Genomic DNA, 18,257 nt, shown 5'->3' with positions numbered 1-18,257 from the left:
GTTGAATTTAGGGTCTCTTACTCAGCAGGCAGATCCTGTGCCGCTGCGCTTCATCCCCAGGCTGGTTTTTTGAGACAGGTTCTCGCTATGGAGTTCAGGCTGGGCTTGAACTCACTAGGGTAGCCCAGGCTGGCCTCAAAACTCAAAGCATGCTGGGATTCCAGGCATGTGCCATCACACCCAGCTGTCAATTTTATTAGTCTTCTCAAAGGGCAGACTTTTGGTTTCATAAATTTTTGTCTATTGTTTTTTCTTTGCTATCTAACAGATCTCCAGTTTGACTTTTATTATTTCCTTTATTTTGAGTTCAGTGTTTTCTTTTTCTCCTAAATTCTTAGGGTAAAAGCTCATATCACTGATTTGAGGTATTCTTTTCTGATATAAGCATTTAGTTCATGAACTTATATCTAAGTATGGCCAGCCTTCGTATCTGCAGGTTATACACCTGAAAACTGAACCAAACGCAGGTCAAAATCTGAAGAAAATTGCATCTCTACTGAATAGGTAGAGACTTTTTCTTGCCATTTACATTGTATTAAGTATGATAAGTAATCTAGAGGTTATATGTAAATGCTATGCCTTTTTATATAAGGGACTTGAGTACCCATAGATTTTGATATCCAAGGGGGTCCTGGAACTGACATCCCACAGATACTGAGAGGCAACTGCACTGCTTTAGCTGTGTCCTTTCAATCTGGATATCTTCTCATTTTCATTCAACAACTTTTTTTTTTTTTGTCCTGGGAATTGAATTCACAACCTCGCACTTGCCAGGCAGGAGCTGTGCCGCTGAGATACTTCTTGATTTGCTTTTTTATTTCTCCTTTGACCAAATGATTACTCAGCATACATTTATTGGAGATGTTACAGATATCTTTTTTATTGGCCTCTCACTCAGAGAACATACTTCATGTTATTTGAACCTTTAAGTTTATTGAAACTTGTTTTGTTTTGTTTTGTTTGCCTTTTTGAGACAGGGTCTCACTATGCAGTTCGGGCTGGCCTTAAGCGCACTTTGTAGCCCAGGCTGGTCTTGAACTCGCAATGAACCTCCTGCCTCAGCCCCCGAGTGCCGGGATTACAGGCGTGCACCACTATGCCCGGCTAGTGAAACTTGTTTTATGCCCAGAATATAGTTTATCTTGGTAAGCACACTTGAAAAGAATATTCTGCTGTTACCAAGTTATTCAAGTGTCCATATCCTTACTGTATTCTCACTTTCTGCTTATCCTATCAATTACTGAAAGAGGACTCTCTAAGATTGTAGATTTGTCTATTTCCTTTTTCATTCCTATGAACTTTGTATTGTGAAGGTGCTATTTGATACATAGTAACTTGGAATGTTATATTTTCAGATGACCATTTTATCATTACTCAGTTTTTTATTGTTGTTGTTTTGTTTTGTTTTTTGCCTTTTTGAGAAAGGGTTTCACTATGCAGTTGGGGCTGGCCTTGAACTCACTTTGTAGCCCAGGTGGGCCTCAAACTCACCATAATCCTCCTGCTTCAGCCTCCCAGTCCTCCTGGGATTACAGGCATGTGCCACCACACCCAGCTCATTACTCAGTTTTATTCCTAGTAATATTCTTTGTTGAGGTTGAAATTGTTTCTTTTGATTAGTTTTAGTGACATGTATTTTTTTTGGTGCTTTTACATTTAACATATTTGTCTTTTTTTGGAAACTAAGTTGACAGCATATAGTTGAGCTTTGTCTTTCTGTACAGTCTGATAATCTCTGCCTCTTAATTGCAGGGTTTAAGCCATATACAGCTAGTGTAACTACTGATATGTCTGAGTTTTAATCAACTTTCTTACTATTTACCCTTTTTTTGTTTGTGACAGAGTCTCAGTTTGTACTCCAGGCTGGCCTTGAAATCACGGTGATCCTCCTGCCTCAGCCTCCTGAGTGCTGGGATTGCAGGCATGCACCCCCACACTTGGCTCTGTTTACTTTCTATTTGTCCTATCTGCCTTCCCTCCTCCTTTTTATCTTGTCTTAGAAGGAGTGTTTGGAATGATTCTATGTTATCTTCTTTGTTGGCTTATTGGCTGTACCTTTCTCTTATTTTAGGATGTGAATTTTTCTTTTAAAAGTGACATTAAATTGAGCCCTCCAGTTTATATAATGAAAATCAAACCACCTAAACCAATCACTGGTAAGTATGGTTCAGCTAATATTCTCTTTCCTTCTGCCACTGACTTCTCCATTTTTTTCCTTCTCAACCTTTCTCCACAATTTCCTATTTTTTCTATTTATTAGTGTCTAATTAAATGCATGGTTTTGAAGGAGACATTTTTAAGACTCATAAGCTCTGAGATCTAAAAACAAATAAAGAAGCAGACATTACAGAGATGAATCAGAAGGTCAGGAAAGGGAGACGTCACAGCTGATTGTCAGGTGGGATCCACTCCCCACTTCCTGGGTAACTCACTCCTCAGTGTTTGCCAAGTCCCCACTGCACAGCAAGTGAGACCCATCTCCTCCGAACTCACGGTGCCTGGGGGAGAATGGAAGAATGCCACCAGGGGGCGTGATGCTCAAGTACGGTAGCCAGGAAGGTATAGGACCCGGAAACAGAGTGGAGGGAGTGGCCAATGGCCGGGGAGCAGGCAGAGGCTTTAGCAGAAGCAGGGTTTTGAAGGGTAAGTGGGGGCTGACTAAGAGGAGAAGAGGCCAAGAGTCACTGCAGGCAGGGAACAGAGAGTGCGTCCTCTCAGTACTCAGAAGGGGCCACAAGACACCGACAGCAATGCTCACTGTGACATCATTTGCACAGGAAACAGACTGTAGGATGAACTCTGCTACACTTATACAAAAGAATACTCTGCAACCATTAAAATACAAGGAGCGAAGCCTGGCATGGTAGCACATGCCTGTGATCCCACTTACTTGAGTGGCTGAAGCAGGAGGATTGCAAGTTTGAGCCCAGGCTGTGCAACTTAGTGAAACAAAATTATAGACCAGTGGTACAGCAAGCTAACAAACAAAAGGAAAAGATAGGGAATATGATGGATCAAGAACAGCCAGTTTGGCCGGTGATATAGCTCTGTGGCACAAGAGCCTGCCTGGTAAGTGGAACGTCCTGAGTTTGATTCCCAGTACCAAAACAAACAAACAAACAAAAGAATAGCCAGTTTGCTTTTTTTTTTTTATTCTAAAACTACAGGAACAAAGAAAAGATTAATAAAAAATAAAAATATAGATTGAATATAGAAATATAGATAGGTGGAAATAGTAGAAAGAAAACTAGATGCATGAAACAAGATGGAAAGGTTAGAACATAAATAAATGACCCCAGCATAAGTGGACACTTGTGATGTAACCGAGGTACACTACAGAGAAGGGGAGAAAAATGGTCACTGCAGTCACTGGTGCCGGTTCCCTGTATCCTCACCAACACTTGGTATGGTCAGTCTCTTAAATTTTAGCCATCCTGGGGGGTGTTTAGTAATATCTCATTATGAGTTTAATTTACATTTCCCTTGATCACTAATGATAATGAGCACCTTTCCATGTGTTTATTGGCCACTTGAAGTATCTCTCCTTGTGAAGAGCCTGTATTATACTGGATTATTTATGGAATAAAAAGTTCTTAATAATTTATAGGAATTCTTTATTCTGGATATGGATCATTAGTAAGTTTTATGCATTTTGCAAACATCTTTTCCCACTATATGACTTGGTCTTTTATGCTTTTAGTGATGAGCCTGGTGAGTAGAAGTTTTTAACTTTAATGTAGTCAAATTATCTGATTTTTCTTTTATTGGAAGTTATTTTTGCGTCTTACAAAATCTTCCCCTATCTCGAGGTCATAAAGGTATTGCTTATATTGTTTTTAAGAGCTTCATTGTTCTACCTTTCATATTTGCCTCTGCAGTTCACCTGGAATTTAGTCTTGTGTGTGGTGTGAGGTGGGGACCATGTTGGCTGGGCTGGAGGAGTGGGAGGAGGGAGGGCAGCTGCTCTCCCAGGCCCTGTGAGCTGGAAACCTGGGGACTGGGTACCTGGGACCCCAGGCTGACTGCAGAATAAGAATGGAAGATGAGGCTTCTGCAGGGATGTGACAAGCATGGAGGGAAGAAGGAGAACTCAAGAAGGGGAGGCACTCTGACTAATTGTGCAATATTCTCAATCAAAGGCACCACATTTAAAAGCCCCCTGGAAGTCTTTGCAAAGGTCGAAGACTGCTCTGGGCTGGGCTCCGGGCAGAACCACTTCATCAGGGACAGCCAGTGGGAGCAGCACACAGAGCTGTTCCATGCCTCCTACAAGAAGTACCTGGACAAGGAGCTGGGAGAAGAGCCGCTCAGGTGAGCCTGAGGCCCGGCCCAGGCCTGCTTCGGGGAGCCCCGGCGCACAAAGGGATCAACCCAAAGACCAGGGTTAGGCCCAGTCTGGAAGCTCTTTCTGGGTTGGGGGAATTTTTAGAGAACTTCTGCAGAGTTTTTTTTGACATTTTGTATGAAGATTGTTTAAGTACAAAAGCTGAAAACATGGATTAAAAAGAAGGAATAGCTGGGGGTGCAGTTTAGTGATAGAGCACTTGCCTGGCATTGCCTGAGGTCGTGGGTTTGATACACACCACTGGGGGGGAAAAAAAAGAATGTAGAACTATGGAAGTGAGAAATAGAGTTTATTTTACTGTTTTATGTATAGCATCTCTTTAAAATTTTTCCCTGATTTTCTAAAAAACAGAAGATCCTAAAAGTGGAAATGAAAGTCACCACTATTAACATTTTTCTCTCCTTCCTTCCTGCCTTCCTAAATGTAATACAGATGTATAATTATTATAATTCATTACTATATTTTTTTCAGTATTGGGATCAAACACAGGGCCTCATGCATGCTAGGCAAGCATTATATCACAGAACCACATTCCTGCCCCTTTTTATTTTATTCTGAGACAGAGTCATGCTAAGTTGCCCAGGCTGGCCTTGAACTTGCAATCCTCTTGCCCCAGCCTCTCAGCTGGGATTACAGACATAACTTCTAATGTATTATAATAAATACACCAGTCAGCAGTGAGGCCTCAGGAACCCACGCTGTGATGGTAGAAACCACGCCCACTCTTGGAAGTATCTGTGGTGGAGGTGGTTTTCTGAATAAACTCTCCTCACAGCTGCTCACTTTCACACAGGAAGTGAAACCTCTCATCTTGCTGTCAGGTGGACCTTGAATTTCCTACTTTGAGACACACAGTCTGAGGACCAAGTCCTAACAACTCCCTGTTACTGAGCTAGACCCCTACCCAGGCTCAATGATGTGCTGCAGCCTGCCCCTACAGCCAAGCAAGATATGGTATTTAGGGATTTTTGAAAACCAGTTGTTACACTGTTGCTAATAGTCTCTTGGACATGAAAATCTGTAAACCCTACAAAGCAAGTTCTTTTACTTTAAGGCCCATCATTAGACCAGTTTTCATCACTGTGCCAAAATGTCAGAGAACAGCAATTTAAAGAAAGATGCTAAGTGTGGTGCCGCACACTTCTAATCCCAGCACTCAGGAGGCTGAGGCAGATGGATTTCTGTGAGCTGGGGGCCATCCTGGGCTACACAGTGAGACCTTGTCTCAAAGGCAAACAAAACACACACACACACACAAAAAAGGGTCAATTTCTCTCATGGCTTCTCAGCTAGAGATGAAGCGGAGAGGGAAAGAGACAGAGAGACAGGAAGGGGCTGCAGACAAGATATACCCTTCAAGGGCACCCTGCCAGTGACCTGCTTCCTCCACTGTGTGCCACCTCCTGGTCGTTCATCCTGCTATGATCTTATCAGCAGATGAATCTATTGACGCCGTCAGGACCCTCATAATCCAGTCATTCTGCAGGCCCCACCCCTGAACATTCCTACTTGAGTCTTTCAGGGACACTTCGTATTTCAACCATGACACCCAGCTTCTCAGCACACCACTGGGTGTGTGGTCCCTAGGATGGGGAGCATTTAGGCAGATCACCCAAGTCAACTCGGTCATTCAGGGCTCTTCCCCAGGATAGAGGGGCCTCTTCCATGGCAACTCAGCCCCAGCAGAACCTCTGCCCTGCCCCACACTGGCCTGGGAGTGCTCTACCATGCCACCCTCACCAGCATCCCAGCATCTTCATGTCCCACCAGGACCAGCACCTGAAAAGCTATTACCTGGCAGCCTCCGGCCACTGGGAAGATCCTCCCTGGCTGTCTGCTTGTGGTCCAAAACCGAGAGCCCACCAGACCCTAGCCGAGACCCCTCCTGGCCAAGGAGCCTGACTGCATCTCCTTGCTTCGCAGCACCGCCACGTTCCACTTCCTCCTTCCTAGCTGCATCACCACCCCGCCCGCGGAAGCCAGGAGCCCCTCAGGTAAACGCACATGTCCAGACAGTTGCCCTGGCAACGAGTCACCTCAGGGAGAGCCCCCAAACTGCCCTCCTGAGAGATGACTCCGGCCAGTCCTGCAGTGGGAGGGGGTGGGCATGGACATCAGGTCACCAGCAGCGGCTTAACGGTTGCTGTTGGGATCTGCACCTGAGCTCAGAGTTCCTGATAGTAAAGCCTGGCACCCATCTTCCGGGAGCAGCCCTGGGGGTGCCTGCTCCTCACCCCAGAAGCTCCTGGGCCCCACAAGCAGCTTTCAATTTCCAGCCACCTCCCTTGAGCCCACTCCTCCCATGTGGACTGGAGGCCACGCAAACACGTCACCTCACACCGCTCTTCTCCGCTTCCCCAGGGGTGGCCTACGTCCTGGGCATACACTGGACCGGAAGCCACAACTTCTTCCTCTATTTGCTGAGCCGCTCTCTGAAGGACAAAGCCGGTACTTTTCCCTGAGACTGGGCGCGTGCGTGTGTGTGTGTGTGTGTGTGTGTGTGTGTGTGTGTGCGCGTGCGCACGCACGCACGTGCACGCCTGAGCTCGGGGCTGAGAACAGGTCCTCCTGGGCTGCACCGAGAGTGTGTGACAGAGATGTAGCGGTGTCCCTTCCAGCAGCCAGAGGGCGGAAGTGGGGGTCCATCCTGAGCTAACATCCCAGGCCAAGAGGGACAAAGACCAGAGTCAGGTCCTCAGGGCACACCCAGCAACTAAGGTGACAGGAGGGGGGGGCGCCCAGCTGGCCAGTGCCAGGCCCCGCTCCTCTGGCTGGGAAGAGTGGCTGCAGCTGGACACCTTATACCCCAGCCTGGCTTCTCGCCCGGGACACAGGGCTAGGTGAGGCCACGCTCTCTGCTGGGATGTGAAGAGGGCAGAGTTTCCCTGTGTGAAGGCCCTTGGCATGGATGGGCACCAAGGAAACGTGGGTGCTTTGCTTTCCCCCTATTCATTCATTCAGCAGACAGACACAAACTCACTGTGTCAAGGCCTGGCACGGTGTGCCTGTTACACTTCAGTGTGGTACCCCAAAAGTCATGCTACAAATCTGCAAAGAAGGAATTTCCTTTCTTCTGCCCTCTCCAGGCAGCTTGGCTCCTAGTCTCCACTGCTCCACTGACTGGCCATGTGGCCTTGGGCAAGTGACTTCCTGCCCTGCCTCAGCCTCCCCCTCTGTAAAATGGGGCGAGGGGTACTAATTTCATAGAACCCTTTCAGGAACTAAACTGAATGGGACCTGCAGAGCCCCTGGCCCTGGGTCTCAAACCTGGAAAGTGCTTTACCCCATCCTGAGGAGGGCAGGCAGCACCCGGGAAGAGGAGCAAGGTGGCGAGCCTGTGCAGTCAGGGCTCCCGGTGCCTAGGCCCCACGGAGGGAGGCTGCGGGGCTGCAGGTCATCGGGGGCGGGTGGTCGGCAGGACGGGTCCTGGGGCAGCCGGTAAGCAGCGTCCTCCCCGCAGAACCCGAGAGCGTGTGGCCTTGCGCTGCACCCATCACCGCCTCGAGGCTCAGCTGCTCCTCTTCCTACCTGGTGCTGGCCTGCGAGGATGGCGTGCTCACGCTGTGGGACGTGGCGGAAGGTGAGCCTCCTCCCCCTCCAGCCCCTGCTGGGTCTCTGGCTGTGGCACCGGAGCAGGAAGTCCCAAGGCCTTGGGAATTCACCATCCGATCTCCCAGAGCCCCACCCACGCACGCGTGAGGCTTTGGGGGTCATCCAGGTATAAACCACGGCACTTACTGAGCGTAATAATATGTGCGGCGCTCGCCAGCACCAAGTACCAGTGAGTGTGTGCCATGTGCACGCTGCCGTGCCAGCTGCTGGAGTGCCGCCGTTGCCCTTCTGATGGCACCCCTGCCCAAGTGTCTCCCAGCACAGGAGAGCCTGCTGCAGCCTCTGCGCCCTCCAGCCCGGGCTCTCAAGCAAGTTTTCTTCCTCTGTCTCCCCGTCCACTTGGTGAGTCGGTGGGCAGGAGCCCCCTGGCCCAGAGCAGCCAACAGCAGCTGGAGTGGGTGGTGCCCCGCGGGGGTCTGGCCCGGGGCCACTTTGCAGGTGCAGGAGTCAGTGGCACCGGTTTCCCTGAAATGGATCGGCCGGGGTGAGACCCGCCCACCAGCCTATAAAGGCGCCCTTCTCCCGGGTGCAGCGCGCTTTGCCACTCCTAAGCCCTCCACACAGCGTCCTTTCATCTTCCCGGATGCCAGCAAATCCTGTTCTCCCTCCTCTTCTGAAAGCCCGCGGCGGGCGCATACCTTCGGAGCCCAACCCCAGCCCAGCCCGGCCCGCGTCAGTCCTGGCTGGCTCATCCTGCCTCCGCCACCTGCTAGCTCTGCGCCCTCTGCAGGCTTGGTTCTCCCGCTCGCCAGCTCCTCCTCAGAGCTTGCAGGGCACCAGGAGCCTGATTTTGCTGCCAAAAGCCCCTGTTGCTTGGCTCTGCCCCCTCCCAGCCCCTCACCACTGCCTGGCCACAGACCCAGTGCCCGCGGCTGCCATCCCCAAGCCACTCCTGCCCGACCAGCCCATGTGATTTCTTTCTGCAGGGTTCCCCCTAGGGGTCATCGCCCTGCCTGAGGGATGCTTCTGCCAGAGCATTCACTTCCTAAAGTACTTCTTGGTCCACAAGGGACGGAACCTGTATCCAGAGGGCCCGGTAAAATCCCAAGTGCAGTGTGTCGTGCTGTGCACCAATACTTCCCTCCACCTGGTGACAGCCAGCGGCACACAGGGACCCACCAGCCGGGTGCTCGTGAGCAGGTGGGTGGCCGGGGGCGGACGGGGCCCACAACCCGCTAGACAGATGACACTATTCCATGGGGAAGACAGGCAGTCCCCGTGGTCGCCACTGTCCTGCCTAGCTGCTCCCATCGTGGTGTCACGGGTGGATGTCACATTTTTTAACACTGTATGATGGGATGTGACATCTTCCAGATGCCACCGGAGCAAGGAGAGACGCATGTCTGCCGACATAACCTTCCATCAGTTCCCCCACGATCGCTCCCTTTTAATGTTTAAAAAGAGTTTATGCACCCAATCTATACTGTGCGTGTGCTTGTGTGTGTGCACGCGTATGTGTGCGCACATGTGCGTGTGTGTGCGCGTGCGTGTGCGAGTGTGTGTATGAAAAGAATAATGGGTTGAATTCCCCTTGCCCACTGGAAACCGATCCGCTCCAGTTCCACTGAGGCTCCTGTGCCCCCAGCCTCAGCCTCCTAGCTCCCCCATACAGGGTGTTAATCTATTGCTACAGAACCCAACCACCCCAAAACCTAGCGGCTTAAGAAAGAAGCCCCTGTGAGCCCCGATTCTACGAGGCTCGCCCTTCAGCCTTCCCAGCTGTCAGGGTGACCTCACCCACGCACCAGCAGGGGGCGCCTGGGCTCTGCTCCTCCGGCCTCGCCCCCTGGGCTTCTCACCTCCCTTACCAGTCTTGATGTGCCCCGCAGCAAGGCAGGGGCAGCTCCCCGCCCCGTGCCTTTCAGCCTCTGCTCAGGTGACAGCTGCTAACGTTCCTATACATCCTCCAACTTGTCCCCTGTATTTATTGTAACTTGCTTCGCAACATTATGAGAGTTACAGGTATCGCTGCCACCGTATCTCCTGGTGTGCATGCCCAGAGTTTCCCCAGGAGAGAAGTAAAATTTTGCAAATCTCAGGACAGTGTTGTGTCCTGCAGGTCTGCGAAGCATCTGGATGAAGCCATCTGCGCAGTGGCCCCAGTCCCCACCTTGCCTGGCATGGTAGGTGCCATACGCCTCACGTTCCTCTTCTGTGAATGTGTTTCCATTTTTCCTTCAAAAAGCACTCGTGTGTTGGACTGGGGACAAAGCTCAGCGGTAAAGCACTTGCGTAGCACACGCAAGGCGGGTGTTTGATCCCTGGCACTGCAAAGGAAGCAAATGATCTGTCTGGTGACAGCCTGCTGTGTACTGGGTACAGGAGAGGCTGTGGGTAGCAGATAGAAAGGAGAAAGCCCGGGCCGGGGTGCTGCTCAGTGCAGGAGCCTGTGTTCAATCCCAGCACCAAAGACAAACAAATTGAAAGATAAAATCCCTGCATGCCTGGAGCTCACAGTTCATTCAGACGGACAGACCTGTCAGCCGGCAGCTGCCCCAGGACTCAGGAAAGGCTGTGATGGGATTCTGAGATGGAGGCGTGGGCCAGAGGAGGTCCCCAATTCGACTTGCAGAGGTTGGCATGGGAGGAGAACGGGACAGGAAGTGACAGCTGAGCTTCACCAGGGAGCCCAGGAGCTCGCAGCGGGGCGGGGACACGGAGGGCCGTGCAGACTGCTCAGAGTCAGATCTCTGGGCGTGAGGCACGTGGGGCGGTGCAGGGTTACAGGGGTGCAGAGGGACCGGCTGCAGAGGATATGCGCACCTGCCCCCAGGACGGGGCTGGAGAGTGGGGCAGTGGAGAGGGGGAGCTGTGAGGAGGGAGACCCACGGGAGAGAGGCGTGGCACTGATCCCCCGACGACCGTGACGCCGCGGCTGTGTCCGTGTGTGGCCCTGCAGAGCACCAAGGCCTAGAGGACACCAGGGGCGGCTCCAAGGGACCGCAGTTGAGAATGTCCGTTCAGAGCTCACCAGCCGGTTAGCGAGGGGTCGCGGTGGAAGCGGGTGCCAGGAGCTCTCCTAGTCATGAGGGGGCAGAGAGGGCCACGGATCTGTGCCATCACTTACAGGACAGGAACGTGGGCTCGCAGAGTGACTGAGAGGGGCCCCAAGGAGAGCTCCAGCGAGGTCCTGCAGCTGGGCAAGGGGTGGGCGGGGTCGTGTAGAGGAGAACCACGCACTTTTTTTTTTTCTTGGTACCGGGAATCAAACTCAGGACCTTGTGCTTGCCAGGCAGGTGCTTATGCCACTGAGCTACATCCCCGGCCCAACCACGCACCTTCTTGTGGCATCAGGTGTTCCAGGAGGGGATAAGTGACAGGGGGTGGGAGTGGAGCGGGTGACAAGGCCAGCTGTGCGAGGGACAGGAAGTACTGTGGCAGCAGGAGGGGTCACAGGGTTATGGAGGGGACAGAGCCTGGCAGGAGAGACCACTCAGATCCCAGGCGGGGGACACGGGGGAAGGGGTGTCAGGAGCCCAGGCGCTGGGCACAAGGAGGCTGGCGAGACCTGGGGCAGAAGCCAGCCCCGGATCAGGCAGGAGGTCAGCGTGCGTGCGTGCATGTCCCCCACTGTCTGGGAGGGGAGAGAGCTGGCCACGCGGGAGCCCAAACATTCCCTGTGCCTGTGTTGTATGTCCAGCTGCTTCTGGCACTCCGGCTGAGGTGACCCCTGTGCCCCGCCATCCATCGGGGACCGAGACCAGTAGGGTCCCCACTTGCCACCGCCCTGTGTCCCAGGTGCTGATCTTTGCCAGGAACGGCTCTATGAGCCTCCTGGATGTGGCCAAGGCTGAAGTCGTCTGCGCCTTCGCTCTGCCCAGGGGCCCCCAGCCGGCCGTGCCCTGGAAGCCCCTGTTTGCTGTGTCCCTACACCACCCTTGCTTCCTGCTCCGAGGTGAGGAAGGGGATGGGGACCCGCCCAGCCCCAAGGAGAGCCCTCTGCAAAGCAAGCGACCCCACCCAGACCCCTCCCCACCGCGTCCTCCCCCAAGGGCCGCAGGATGCCCAGCCCGTCCTCACAGGGCTCTCTGATCAAAGGCTGTGGTCTCCCTGGAGTCACCCTGTCTGACCACTCTCCCCACCCCCAGCCCACAGCCCTGGGCGGGCAGTTGCTCAGGTTTGGGGCTCCCGTTCCTCGCAGGTGACCGTCCAGGGAAAGAGGAGCGCACCAGTGATGCCAAGAGCACCCAGAATTCTGTGTTCTGCTTTAATTTTGAGGCCTACCCGCTCTTGGAAAATCTCTCCAAAAATCGTACCATTCCCCAAGAGGACTCAACAGAGAACATGGCGTTGCCACTGGAGAAAAGATGTGAGCTCGTGCTCCAGAAGAGGTAAGGGTTTCGGTGGCTAGATCCCCCAGGACCGGGTACGCATCTGGGATGGAGAGGAAGCAGTTTGCTTTGCTGTCAGGTCCCTTGGGTGCCTCACCACGCCCCTCCCCGGGGCCACACTGCCCTTCCTCCGGGGAAGAGAGTAATTCAGGCTGTGGGGGAAGGAAGGCTTCGGCTGAATGTCTTCCCCGTGTGAGCATCTTTTCTTTCTCATTTTCTGAGTGTGTTTTTTCAAAAGCACACTCAGCTTATTAGGCAGGGATTAGGACAGGGCAAACTATGATCATAGTTGACCCACTGCCCCGTTTGGAAAATAAGGTTGATTTGGTTTGGTTTTGGTGCTGGGGATTGAAACTGCGACGTTGCATGTGCTGGGCAAGTTGCTGTGCCACCGAGCCTGACTCCAGCTGCTTATAAATAAAGTTTTATACAAACACAGTCCTGCCCCCTTGGTCACTGTCACCTATGGTCGCTGTGTGCTACAATAGCAGAGCTGAATAGTGACAGCAAAGACCCCATGACCCAGACAGCTAGCTTATTCATTCTCTGCCCCTTTACAGGAAAAGTTTGCCAACTCCTTTATCCATCGCCTAGAACAGTGGTGGTGAGACTATGGTGTGCATGCCACAGGCTGTTCCTAGCATGGAAGGCTCTTAAAGGTTCACCATCCCTGACTTCGACAATGGTCATAGGCAGATCCTTTCTCTGCTACCCTACACCCCAAAGCTTGCTTGCTCCCCCACCCCACCCCCAGTGCCACCAGCACAGTGACCTGTCCTGCCATCCTAGCGCAGCCAGCAGTCTCTCCTAGTCCAGCTCACGATGAGCAGCTGGGCATTCGCATGACAACACATGTAAAGTGGCAGGTACAGGGCAGCTCCTTAATAAATGGTAGATAGGACAAGGGTCATATGTCCCCCCTCCTTAATTCAGAATGCCTGCGGGAGCCAGATGTGGCGGTGCGTGCCTATCACCCCAGCACTTGGGAGGCTGAGGCAGGAGAATTGCTGTGAGTTCAAGGCCAGCCTGAGCTACACAGTGAGTTTAAGATCACCCTGAATTACAGAGCAAGACCCTGTCTCAAAAAGCAAAAAAAAAACAGGGCCGGGGATATAGCTCAGTGGCATAAGTACCAGCGTAGCAAAAGCAAGGTCCTGAGTTTAATTCCCGGTACAAAAAAAAAGAGTAAAAAAACCACTCGGGAGGCTGAGGCGGGATTTCCATGAGTGTGAGGCCAGCCTGGGCTACATAAGTGAGTTCAAGGGCTGCCAGGGCTGCTTAGCAAGACCCTGTCTCCAACCCTGCCCTGCAGAAAACATAACAAAACGAAGCCTGGGGGAATTCTGGACATCACCACTAGGTGGCACTACAGCTCACCCCTGCTCTGCAGCTCTGGCGTTTAACCTGTCTCCTCTCCTCTCCCTTTACTCTCCCTCTCTCCTGCCCTCCTTTCTTTTCCTGAGGAGGGGGAGGGGAACTGGGGATGGAGCCCAGGCCTTGAGCATGCTAAGCAAGTGCTCATTCACTGAGCTGCACCCTCAGCCCCTAGCTGCGACAGCTATGCCCTGCCTACAAGGTGCCAGGCTGCGGGCAGAAGCCGGTCCATTCATCAGGGAAGAAGTCTCCTGAGTCCTAGGAGTGGCAGCGGGATGGTGGAGGAGACCCTTGACATCACCCTCTATTAAAGCTTTTACGGACAGAGCTGGGCTCTTCACATGGGGACTTCCTCTTCTACCCCCTGATGACCTGCCGTTAGGAGACACAGCTGGAGAATTTAGGGGGAAGTGTCATAATGTCTACAACCTCCTTTCAAGTGGCCTGGGAAAATATTTATAGACAGACACAGTTAAAATGTTAACAGGTGGTGAAATTTAGGAAAATGTTTATGGAGAGAGAAAGACAGGGAGATAAAACATTAACAGCTGGTGAAGCTAGGCGAAGGTTCATTTCTATAGGTTTGAAATTTTTCAGGATAATGCCAGGTGTGGCAGAGCACTCCTGTAATCCCAGCACTTGGAAGTCTGAGGAAGGGGCACTGCTGTAAATTCAAGGCCAGCCTGGGCTCCATACTGAGTTCAAGGCCAGTCTGAACCACATAGTGAGGCCCTGGCTCAAAAAACCTAAATAAATAAATAAAAATAAAAAGACAGGACCAGGGATCTAGCTCGGTGGCGCAGTGTCTGCCTGGCAAGCATGAGGTTCTCAGTTTGATTCTCCGTACTTCCCCCAAAAAAAGATGAACAATGTTATAAAATATTACTTACAATATAATCCCAATTTTGTCTCTTTTTTGGAGACAGGGTCTCGCTATGCAGTTCAGGCTGGCCTTGAGCTCACTTTATAGCCTAGGCGGGTCTCGAACTCACAACAATCCTCCTGCCTCAGCCTCCAAGTGCTGGGATTATAAGCATGCGCCACCATGCCCAGTTTATAATCCCGATTTTGAGTAAAAGAGACAATGAGACGTGTGTACAACAGTAGAAACTGGTTAGATTTGGGTGATGGAAGTGTATGTGGTGGTTTTTCGTTGTGTTTTCTCTGTTTGCAACTTTTCTGTCAAAAACATGGGTTGTTGGGCCGGGGATATAGCTCAGTGGCATAAGCGCCTGCTTGGCAAGCGCAAGGTCCTGAGTTTGATTCCCAATATCAAATAAATAAATAAACATACTCCACACTGCACCTCGGATGCCTAATGCTGGGGAGCAGAGGTCAGTGAACTTACTGAAAAAATATGAGTGGTTCCAGAGAACAGATGAAAAATAATGGTGAAAAATAGGTCAAGGGCCTGAGGTCAGCCATGCGGCGCCAGGAGATCTCCTCACCAGGGCTGTGGTCTGGAGCTTCCTGGGGCCGCCCAGGGGCCTGAGAACTGCTGGCTGGGAGAGCAGGTCCCCATTTCTTCCATCCTTACCCAAGCCCCTCCTTTCCCTGGCCTACACTGACCAGGCCCCCCAGTGTTCAGGCACCTGCTGAGCCCTCTCTCAGCTCACAGAAAAGGCCTCCCCTTGCCCAAAAGAAGAGTGGAAGTGCTGTCCCCATTTTTTCTGTTATCCGATATAAATACCTGCAGAAATCTGAAAACCAAGAAGATGCCACCCAGGAAATTTAAATAACCCATAATCCTACCACTAGAAACCACCAGTAATCTGACTTTATGTCACTCCAGAATATAATTTAGTGGTTTGGGTTTTTTTTTTTTTTTTGTCTTTTTGAGGCAGGGTCTCACTGTGCAGTTCAGGCTGATCTTGAGCTCACTTTGTAGTCCAGGCTGGTCTCAAACTTGCAACGATCCTCCTGCCTCAGCCTCCCAAGTGCTGGGATTACCAGCGTGTGCCACCACACCCAGCTTAATTTAGTGGTTTTTTTAAATTTTGAGAAAATCATTTCTGTTGTTAGCTTCCTGCCCCTCTAAGAAAATACCTGAGATAATAACCGTATAGACTGAAAGGCTGGCTAGAGATTTCCATCTGGATGGACAGGGCCATTGCTTTGGGCCTGTGGGGGGAGCAATTGGCCCAGGGAAGTTGTGGCATCTCAAAACGGCTCCCCACGTGACCTGGAAGCAAAAGAGAGGACAAGAAAGGGGCCGGGCAGTGACCTCGGGACCTCCCTTTGGGCCGTGCTCTTAGACGTTCCCACCAGCACTCCACAGTGTTGCACTAAAGACCAAACTAACACCCAGACCTTGGGGGACATTCAGCATCCAGAATCGAGCATTTGTAAATATGGGCTTGGGTTTTGGTTTTTGGTGGTACTGGGGTTCGAACCCAGGGCCTTTGGATTCAGTTACATCCCTAGCCTCTCCCACTTCTTTTTTTTTTTTTTTTTTTTTTTGAGACATAGTCTCCCCAAGTTGCCCAAGCTGGGCTCAAACTTGCAGTCCTCCTGCCTCAGCCTCCCAGTGTGCTGGGACACCGGGTGCTCACCACTTCCCTCAGTGGCAGTGTAATATTACACCTTGTAAGGAGACATCCTTCTCTGACTCCCATTCTCTGAACTGCTGAGGCCCATCCTGTCCCCCAGGGAACGGAAGGCACTCTTCCAGCTCCCCTGTCCCCAGGAGGGGTCGCTGTAGCTGGCCCCGGGGCAGAGCGCCGCCTCCAGGCAGCTTCGGAAGGGAAGAGGCTGCCGTGAGCCGCCGGAGCAGCGGGCAGGGGCAGACCTGGGGCCCAGGGCACACAGGAAAGCGGAGAGCTGGCGGGGCCCTGCCCGTGGCCGGGGACAGGCCCGGCCTCCTGCTGACCGCAGAGATCGCATTTCCTTGGTCCCCAGCCCAGTGTTCGAATCACACTTTCTAGTTTGGGTCTTAGAAATAGATCAGGAAACAGTGGGTTCTAAGAAGGCTCCTCCTGTCCCGCCTGCTCTGAGGCCCGGTGCCTGGGGCCTTCCCACCTATTCCCAACATATCGCAGAGGGGTCCCAACAGGCGGCAGCTCTGAGAATCGCTGCAGCGCTCGAGCCCGCAGCGTTAACAGCTGACACGCCGCCCATACCAGTCTAAACGCTTGAGTTCTCAGCTGTGTATTTTTTCCTGTTTACACCTGTGTCTGAAATACTTTCCACTGGCCCTGAGACTCAGTGAAACTGGGTTCATGTGGCTTCAGAGTCAGAGTTTCAAGCTAGTGATAGTCTGTCCACACTGTCTTCAAATCCACACCGGGACCTGGGTGACCACCCCATGGGGCACAGAGCTGCCTTCAGGGAGGCACCAAACGCGAGTTCTCACCCCACAGTCCTGCCAGCCCCACCTCCATGGGCCTGAACTACTTGTCTCTGACTGGGTTATTTTTTTTTTCTTTCCTTCTTTCAATTGGGGATTGAACCCAGGACCTTTGCACTGAGCTACATCCCCCTTTTGTAAATTTTGAGACGGGATCTTGCTAAGTCACTAAATTTCCCAGGCTGGGCTGGCACTTCACGTCCCCCTGCCTCAGCTTCCCAGAATGCTGGGGTTACAGGTGTGCACCACGGTGCCCAGCTTAGGTCAAACTTCTGTCACAAGGAGACAGAATGGAGAGGAGACCAGGGAGCAGGCAGAAGCAAAGCAGCTCCACGTATTCCATGTGGAATAAAAACCCCAGCAAGAAGCAGGTTCTCGGGGCTGGGGATTTAGCTCAGCGGCAAAAGCGCCTGCCTGGCAAGCGCAAGGCAGTGAGTTCGGTTCCCGGTACCGGAGAAAAACCAAAAAAAAAAAAAAAAAGCAGGTTCTCCCTGCTCACTTCCTGCCAGAGGGGGATCCAGGGTGACCCAGCTGCCCCCATCCACACAGCACACGGCTCCCTTGTGGAGAGCAGCAAGCCCCGTGTGACACACTAGGTGACTTCATCAAGGTGAGGGAGGAGTGGCATTGAGAACCCCTCCTGACCAACCCGTGGAGCTGAACTCGGAGCCTGTCCCGACTTTCCTTTGCGGCTCTTGAGACACAAGGCACAACCCTCTCCCAAAGTGGCTGCTGCTGGCACAGCAGATGCGCCCCTGCTCTCCCCTCCCGCCGCCCTGAGCCGCTGTCCTTGGAATACGCGCGCACTCTGCGCCACTGTCCCGTGCACGAAAAAGCACGCGAAGGGTGCTGACCACCTGGGGCCCAAAGACCTTGGTGGCCGATGCTGGGGAGAAGGTGTGGCTCCCATAACCCCCGGCCACCCTCCCATCTCCCAGGCCGCCCTTCCTACACTGGCTGTGGAAGCAGGCAGGAAAAACAGGAGCTCTGTGTTAGCTTAACTTGGAGGTTAAGCATTAAAATCAGCCTTTCAGCTCTGCATCCAGGGTGGTAAACCTCTCGCCTCTTCTGCGACTGGCCCTGGATTTTCTTCTGCGATGTCCTCCTCTTCTAAGAGTTTTTTCAGTACTGTGGCGAGTATTATTCTGCTTGGGCTTTGGACTGAAGTCATTTGGATTGCTTGTTTAGCCAGATAGAAGCGCTGAATTGTCACCTAGCTGGACCTGAGGAGCGGCTTTGAGCGCATCGA

The 18,257-nt window shown here is 52.2% G+C and overlaps 1 protein-coding gene across 4 annotated transcripts in view; it reads left to right on the top strand.

Moving 5' to 3' along the window:
* Window positions 1–18,257, top strand: part of Wdr93 (WD repeat domain 93) — a 54,988-nt gene that overhangs the window by 34,166 nt on the left and 2,565 nt on the right. For 2 of the 4 annotated variants that reach the window (XM_005381546.2, XM_005381547.2), the window contains exons 8-16: window positions 2,072–2,156; window positions 4,140–4,311; window positions 6,269–6,339; window positions 6,707–6,793; window positions 7,806–7,925; window positions 8,884–9,097; window positions 10,017–10,080; window positions 11,696–11,852; window positions 12,099–12,288. In XM_005381546.2, the coding sequence (XP_005381603.1) occupies window positions 2,072–2,156; window positions 4,140–4,311; window positions 6,269–6,339; window positions 6,707–6,793; window positions 7,806–7,925; window positions 8,884–9,097; window positions 10,017–10,080; window positions 11,696–11,852; window positions 12,099–12,288 (1,160 nt within the window). The remainder of the gene's footprint in view (window positions 1–2,071; window positions 2,157–4,139; window positions 4,312–6,268; window positions 6,340–6,706; window positions 6,794–7,805; window positions 7,926–8,883; window positions 9,098–10,016; window positions 10,081–11,695; window positions 11,853–12,098; window positions 12,289–18,257) is intronic. The other 2 variants (XM_013512549.1, XM_013512550.1) reach the window with 2 other exon arrangements.

This window comes from Chinchilla lanigera, unplaced genomic scaffold (assembly GCF_000276665.1).
Source record: "Chinchilla lanigera isolate Chin_1 unplaced genomic scaffold, ChiLan1.0 scaffold00015, whole genome shotgun sequence".
NCBI classification, from domain to species: Eukaryota; Metazoa; Chordata; class Mammalia; order Rodentia; family Chinchillidae; genus Chinchilla; species Chinchilla lanigera.
Note: the sequence above shows the minus strand (reverse complement) of the source record. Positions and strands in the feature narration are given on the sequence as shown.